The sequence below is a fragment of the Chrysochloris asiatica genome, unplaced genomic scaffold (genome assembly GCF_000296735.1).
Source record: "Chrysochloris asiatica unplaced genomic scaffold, ChrAsi1.0 scaffold00010, whole genome shotgun sequence".
Lineage (NCBI taxonomy): Eukaryota > Metazoa > Chordata > Mammalia > Afrosoricida > Chrysochloridae > Chrysochloris > Chrysochloris asiatica.
This window is the reverse complement of record NW_006408528.1, coordinates 21,175,856-21,183,371: the sequence shown is the minus strand read 5'-3', so window position 1 is coordinate 21,183,371 and position 7,516 is coordinate 21,175,856. Positions and strand designations below refer to the sequence as shown.

General features: G+C 37.3%; 1 protein-coding gene across 3 annotated transcripts in view; it reads left to right on the top strand.

The window, feature by feature from the left end:
* The window catches only part of RUNDC3B (RUN domain containing 3B), a 183,363-nt gene that overhangs the window by 21,942 nt on the left and 153,905 nt on the right, over positions 1–7,516 (top strand). For all 3 annotated transcript variants that reach the window (XM_006834325.1, XM_006834324.1, XM_006834323.1), the window contains exon 2: positions 4,214–4,329. In XM_006834325.1, coding sequence (XP_006834388.1) covers positions 4,214–4,329 — 116 coding nt within the window. The remainder of the gene's footprint in view (positions 1–4,213; positions 4,330–7,516) is intronic.

Genomic DNA, 7,516 nt, shown 5'->3' with positions numbered 1-7,516 from the left:
GACCACTTGCCTTGATGTTTCCTAGGCAAGCAAATTGCTTGTTCTTGTAGTAACAGTCGGTCTGCCTATGTTGTTTTATATTTTTCCTGTAGGTCTTTCTTTCAAGAAGTATCTTCTGTTCCTTTAGCCACTCCAGGTTGGTCTGCTTGTCCTTTCAAGTGGGAATTTCCCATCTGATGTAACTTTTGATAAGTGGTTATTATATATGCTTATTGTAAAGGGATAGTGACACATCTCTTTTTTGCTCAAATAGTATATTGTTTTTGTTGTTAAGTACCATCGAGTTGGTTTTGACTCATAGTTACCTGGTATAGGGTTTCAGTAGAGCAGTTGGTGGGTTTGAACCACTAACCTTGTGATTAGCAGTTCAGTGCTTATCATACAGTGCCACATCAGGAGTTCAGTGAGCATATGTACTGAGCAATTAATATTAATGATATTGAATATTAAACATAATTTATATATTTTAAAAAATATTTTCTTCCCTGTGTGCTGGTGGTGGTGTTAAGTGCCGTCAAGTCAGTCCTGACTTGTAGCAACCCTGTATGTGGTTTCCAAGGAGCAGCTGATGAGTGTGAACTGCCAACCTTATGGTTTAAACCAACCTTGTGGTCCAGTGCTTTAGCCCACAGTGCCTTACCAGGACTATAGAAATTTAACAAAGTCATTATTTTCTATTTCATTGCATAGTTCTCCTGTTTTTTGCTTTCTTTAAAGTGTAATTGTGACAAATCTGTGAATTATTGTTGCTATTGTTGTTAAGTGCCATCGAGTCAGTTCCAACTCACAGCTACACTATACAATTTCCAAGGAGCAGGTGGTAAATTACTGAAGAAATTAATTTCATATGTGTGTGCTGGAGTTTTTTTAAGGCACAAGTTTGGTAACTATCTCATTTTTCTTTGTATGTTGCCAAAGGAAAAAGGGAGTTCATGCTTTCTGAGGCTTAAAGGTTTTAGTCACAAGCATTCTTTCTTATTTTAACACTAATAAAAATTTGCTTTGGACATTGATAACTGGAAAGAGAATCTTTTTAAACAAAAAGATTTCAAGACTATGATATTTTAAATGCAGTTTTGTGACTTTAAAAATGATTGGGTGAAAGCTGTCACTTAGACTTGCTTTGATATTTTTAGATATTTATCAAATTGTCATTTCATTATTTTAAAATCAGTGCTGTTCAGGAAATAGATGACTAATGTTAATGCCATAATTATCAGGAAATAGCTTGGCATCTGTGTGATATAATTTGTTGTTGTTGTTAAGTGTTGTTGAGTCGGTTCCGACTCATACTTGACCCTGAATAGGGTTTCCGCGGCTTTAAATCTTTACGGGAGCAGAAAGCCTCATCTGTCTCCCGCGGAGCAGCTGGTAGTTTCGAATTGCTGACCTTGTGGTTCATACCCCGATTTGTAACCACTGCGCTACCAGAGCTCCTGTGATAATATTGAAATTCTTTTTACAAGTTTCATTTTTATAGCATAAGTTAGCTAGAGTGTTATGGAGGAAAGAACTCTGGCTTAATGGAGCAGCTACATGTTTCTAGAGAAATACGTGTTGAGTGCAAAGAGTTGGGAAGCTAGAAGTAAACCACGAACTCGGGGGAACTAATTTTGATACTTTTATTTGTGTTACTAGGAGGAAAGCTGGATATATATGCAATTCACTGGTCAGGAAAGTCAGACATGTATGGACAACTTCTACTTTCCCTTTTGTTGTTAAGTGTTTGATTCAGAGCAACCATGTATTAGGTTTCCGAGGAACAGCTGGTGGGTGTGAACCATTGACTTCGTGGTTCAAACTGCCCTGGTCCAGTATTTTATCCTATAATGCTACACCAGGACTCCACTTTCCGCTTGGTGGTGGTGGTGGGCTGTGGAATCGGTTCCAACTCATAGCAATCGTGCATAGGGTTTCCGAGGCTGTAAATCTTTACGGGAGCAGAAAAACCATTTTTCTCCCACGAAACAGCTGGTAGTTTCGACCAACTGACCTTCAGAGTAGCAGCCCGATTCATAACCACTGTACTACCAGAGCTTCTTCCGCTTTCTCTTTAATGATAATGTAAATTTGTTTTGAAACAATTGAACCTACCCCTCCCTACAACTTTTCTTCACACTCACCTTCACTTGATGCACATGCAGCATTTAAATCATTGAAAAGGCTTTGAGCCTTGCCTTGCACTAAAGCAAGGCTAAGTCACAAGTGTATGCACTTGTTCCAATTTACTTACAGGTTTGACTTAGAGGTATAATTAGATTTATAGGTACCCATGGAGTCCTGGTATGGTGGAGTGGTTAATGCGCTAGACTCCAAAGTCTATTTGAATCACAGGGTCAGTGGATCAAGCTCGCCAGCTGCTCCTCGGAAATGCTATACAAGGTTGCTGTGGGTCAGAACTGACTGGATAGCACTTAACAACAGCAAAAAACAACATAGATACACATAAGAAGAGATTTTGTTTGTAACCCAGGAACAGGCTGCTGGTAAACAATTAAGTACTAAAACTTTGGGAGCATTCTTTTTCTTCATTATTAGCATTGACACATATTAGGAATTATTTTAAATGATTTCTCACCTTTGAAATAACTTCATATTTGGAAATGAACTGTGTCTAATCATATGCTGTTTGTCTTTCCCTTATCTGCCTCCTATATTTTTTATCATGATTGACTACTGTAGCTATCAATCCTGAAGTCTAGAAATTAACTGTGTTCCTCTTATCTTCCTCATATCCTATTCATTCCTAATTATTTAACAACCTGTCATGCAGTCTTTCAATCTTTATAGGGTTTAACTATTTTGAGTCATTATTTTGACCGTGTTTTTATAAATCTATACATAGAGAAAGAGTAGGCGCCATAGGAAAAGGACTAGACTGGGAACCACAGGGTTGGTAGTTGAAGTCTACCAAGCCAAGAAAGATGAAGCTTCCATCCACAAAGATTTAAAAAGCCGTGGAAACCCTACACATGGTCACTATGAGTTGGAACTTATTTGGCAGCACTTAACAACACAACAATAACATAAATATATTAAAAATCATAAACTATATTTTGTCTTGACATAATACCTGTATTTAAATGCTTCTTTGCTATTCTTTCAAAACACAACTTACAAATAAATCAGAGTTCATTGCTCAAGGCATTGCCGTAAAGTACCCGTTTAGAAGGTGTTTCTGTCCTGAAGGGATGGTAGACAACACAAAAAACATTAAGATAAATAGCAGTTATCTCTTAAGGAGATAATAGAGGATGGACTGGTTTGTTCCGGGAGGAAGAAAATAATTCTCATTAGATCAGTAGGATAATTCTTCATTGAAGAGAAGGCATTTGAGCCTGGGCTTGGAAAACACATTAAGATTTGGCAGTCACAAATAAAGGTAAAGGATATTCTGTTAGAAAGGAAAGAGCTCTGCCACACTTTGCATATTTGCAAGTTTTACTGTTTGTAGTTCATTCAAATCTATCCTGAATGAATGCTCGTATTCTATTCTGTTCTGTGCTCAGAAACTTACAGCATTTGGTCCTGAAGCTCAAATTCTGGAGTTAATAATTTATGTCATATTTTAATGTTTCTGATTTTAATGGCTGTAAAGATAGTGAGCAATTCTGGCACTAATTTGGTGAATAGATAATAAATACAAGGGGGCCTCAAAAAGTTCATGGAAAAATTCCATTATCTTTTTTTTTTTTTAATGTTTTTATTTTGCATTGAGTGAAAGTTTACAGGGCACATCATCAGCTTCACATTCAACCATTCATATAGCTTGTTTCATTACATTGATTATTATCCCCGCCATATATCATCAGTTTACAGTGTTTCTCTCTATCCATTATCTTTTAATTCCATTTTTTCCATAAACTTTTTGATGCTCCTTTTTATACTCAGATGCATCAGACTGCAAATTCATTTGAACTGCAAGGTCGGTGGTTCGAGCTCATCAGCTACTCCTTGGAAACCCTACATAGGGTTGCTATGAGTCAGAATCGACTCGATGGCACTTCACAACAACAACAACAAATGACAATTTTGATAATTCTAGGGAAAAATAATAAAGTTTTATATTTACAGGGTGGATTTGAATAAGCTGGGTTTTCTGAATATACAATCCTAATATTTCTTTCAAAAATTGTTTTCCTCCTATTTTTCTTACTTAGGTTAATGAATCAACTCTTATTAAAAAAGAAAATTTATCTCTCTGTTTTCATAGGTTTTCTGTGAAGACCCTAATTGATAGGTCCTGCTTTGAAACAATTGATGATTCTTCTCCTGAATTTAACAATTTTGCAGCTATTTTGGAGCAGATTCTAAGTCACAGACTAAAAGGTAACAGCACTAATGTTTTCATTTTTCCTCTCTTTGTAATAAGCTTGAAATTTTACAATGAAGCCTAGTGTTAATTGGATACAAGCCTTACTGCTTCTTAAGAAATAATAAAGGTGACTTCAGAATGCTTAATGTTTCAGTCTTATTAGAATAGAATTACTATTCACAGATTTACACCAATCTCCAGGAAACATTAAAGATGTGGCTCTGTGGGTTGATGCACTGGGATGCAAAGTCTCTTGAACTGCAAGGTCGTCAGTTCAAGCTCACCAGTCGCTACTTGGAAACTCTATATAGGCTCCCTATGGGTTGGAACCAACTCATGGCACTTAACAGCAACCATGATGTATTAATTGCCACATACAAAGAACAAAATTGCTTTCCATAAATAATTAAAATATTTTAAAATTAAAAGGTAGCCATGGCTACTTGAGGATATTTAAATCAATTTATAAAGAGGTAAGTACTCTAGGCATTAGGTTTATTTACTTGTTTAGCTTCTACTTCCTTAAACTCGTGAATAGTTGAGAAAATTTTTAGCAGTAGAATAGGTTTGAAAGGTCATATGTAAATGGGTGCTTTGGTTTCCTTAAAATTAATAAATATATCTATTTATACTAGAAATATGTTATTGTTGTTGTTCAGTGCTGTCTAGTCGATCCCGACTCATAGACACCCTGTATAAGATTTCCCTGACCTTATTAAAAGCGACTTTGCAGCCCAGCACATTAACCTGCAATGCCATAATATTTCTCTTAAAATGAGACTTTAAAGGAGAATATAGGAGTCTTGTTGTGGCACTGTGGACTAATGCACTGTACTGCAAAGTCGCTTAGAACCACAAGATCAGTGGTTTAAACTCACTAGCCGTTCCTCGGAAACCCTATACAGAGTTGCTATGGGTCAGGACCTACTCAGTGGCACTTAACAACAACAACAATATTCTCTCTGAAGTATATATATTTCTAGTTAGAAACATGTATCTGTAATATAGTTGATGCTATCAAAAAGTATTATGTAGTATGAGTTTTAGTCACAATAAAAATAATTAGCATTGGAATACCTAAAAGGGGTTCTAGAACTTGCCCAGTGAAACTGGCCTCTTGCAGAGCCTTTGCAGAGTATAGGACATTAGGTGGAATCCTGAGTCCCATCTAGAACCTTCTGAGGTGGGACATTCCCACTAGAAAGGACAAGCAGACCAGTCTGGAACAGCTAGAGTGACAGAAGATGCATCTTCAAAGAAAGATCATTAGGAAAAAAACAAAACAAAAATGGCTGTATGACTGGCTACTGCAAGAATAAGCAAGCTGTTCGCCAAGAAGCCATCAAGGCAAACAATCAAGTTCCTTCAGGACAAACCTCTCTCTAAGACTGAAACTCAAAGCTTGCTCGTGAGCACATTGGTCTATTGGTGACTGGAAGAGGGGGAAGGCAGCAATAAATAAATGGGCTGAGTTCAGCCACAGTCCATTGACTCCTGTTGACCTGGAGATGAGAGAGAGAAGAGGAAGGGCTGCTGGTCCAATGTGTGGTGAGACCTGGGGGCACCTGAGCCCAAGAACAAGGACATAGCCTCAGAGGGATAGAGCTAAAAGTGAAGCGTCCAGCTGGCATGAAGTGAGGGGAGAGGCACAAGAAACACCCAAATTTGCAGATAGTACCCATTTGACAGTCTTGATGGCTTGATAAGAGGAAGATTAAAAAAACAAAACAATTTTTGATAAAGGAAACAAGGTAAATTGCTACAATTTGAGGACCCTGTCCTATACTCATGGAAGTGGTTGGTGGTGGTTATGTGCTGTGGAGTCAGTTCCGACTCATAGGGACCCTGTACAGGGTTTCTGAGGCTGTAAATCTTTATGGGAGCAGAAAGCCTCATCTTTCTCCCATGGAACGGCTGGTAGTTTCGAACTGTTGACCTTGCAGTTCATAGTCCCATTCGTAACCACTACGCTACCAGAGCTCCTAATACTCATGGAGGTAGTAACTCTAAATACCAACAGAGAAGGAAGGAGTCTTCACATCAAGTATCAATGCTATCCCCTCTGTACACAGGATAGATAAGTATGGGCAACTTTATCCAGAGAAGCAGCGACACCAGAGATGGAGGCAGAGATGGGCATATGGAGAGGGTTTGCGGCTGAGGGCTATAGATTCATGGGAAGAGAGGGACTAAGAGATGGTGGCCATGAGGCAGACTTGCACGATGTGCCCTTTGGTGGTAGAAATTATTATATATGCCTGAGTTTGTTTTCTTTAAAGAGCTAAAGTGTATATAAAGAAATACTGTTAGCTGATGGTACATGGAGGGAAGTGTAATCATTGTGATGAAATAAGTTGTATGATTTGTTGAATGTAACACTGATGATCTGCGCTGTAAACTCCCTCAATTCACAATAAAAACTTAAAGAAAAAAAATAATTAGCATTAATTCCCTAAAGAAAACATTAATATCAGATATTTTCACATAATTTTTTGTTATCTTTATAAGTTTAAAGATATATTTTCAAACTAGTAAACTGCTTTGATAACAACGTCCTAGAATCTCAAAGTGAAGATTAATTCTGTTATATACTTTTAAAAGCTGACAAAGCCCAAGTTGTAATATAAGTATTTAATCAGTTCAGCAGGCAGGTTGGTCCATAGGAAAGTGTTGAATTTAATCATATGGGAGAAAGTCATTCAGCCCTTTGCAGTTTAAAATGAGTACCTTAAATCATTGAACCCTTTGTGCTGAAATTTGGTTATTTAAAATGGGTTAAAAGGTGGCGCTGTGGAATCAGCACTGGACTTTGAACCACAAGGTTAGCAGTTCAAACCTGCTAGCTGCTCCTTGGAAACCCTATACAGGTCGCTATGAGTTGGAATCAACTCAACTGAAGTTAACAATAACACAAACAACAGGAGGTAATACAAATTATTCTTATTTGCTCATTTTTACTGTTGTGTACTTTGTAATTTCTCAAAAACGATGTATTGCATTAGGTAAATCTGCTACACAAGACCTTTTTAAAGACTCATTTTTACTGTTGTGTGTTTTGTAATTTCTCAAAAAAACCGACGTATTGCATTAGGTAAATCTGCTACATAAGACCTTTTTAAAGTGTTGAAGAGCAAAGATGTTAGCTTGAGGACTAAGGTGCGCCTGACCCAAGCCATGGTATTTTCAATAACCTCATATGCA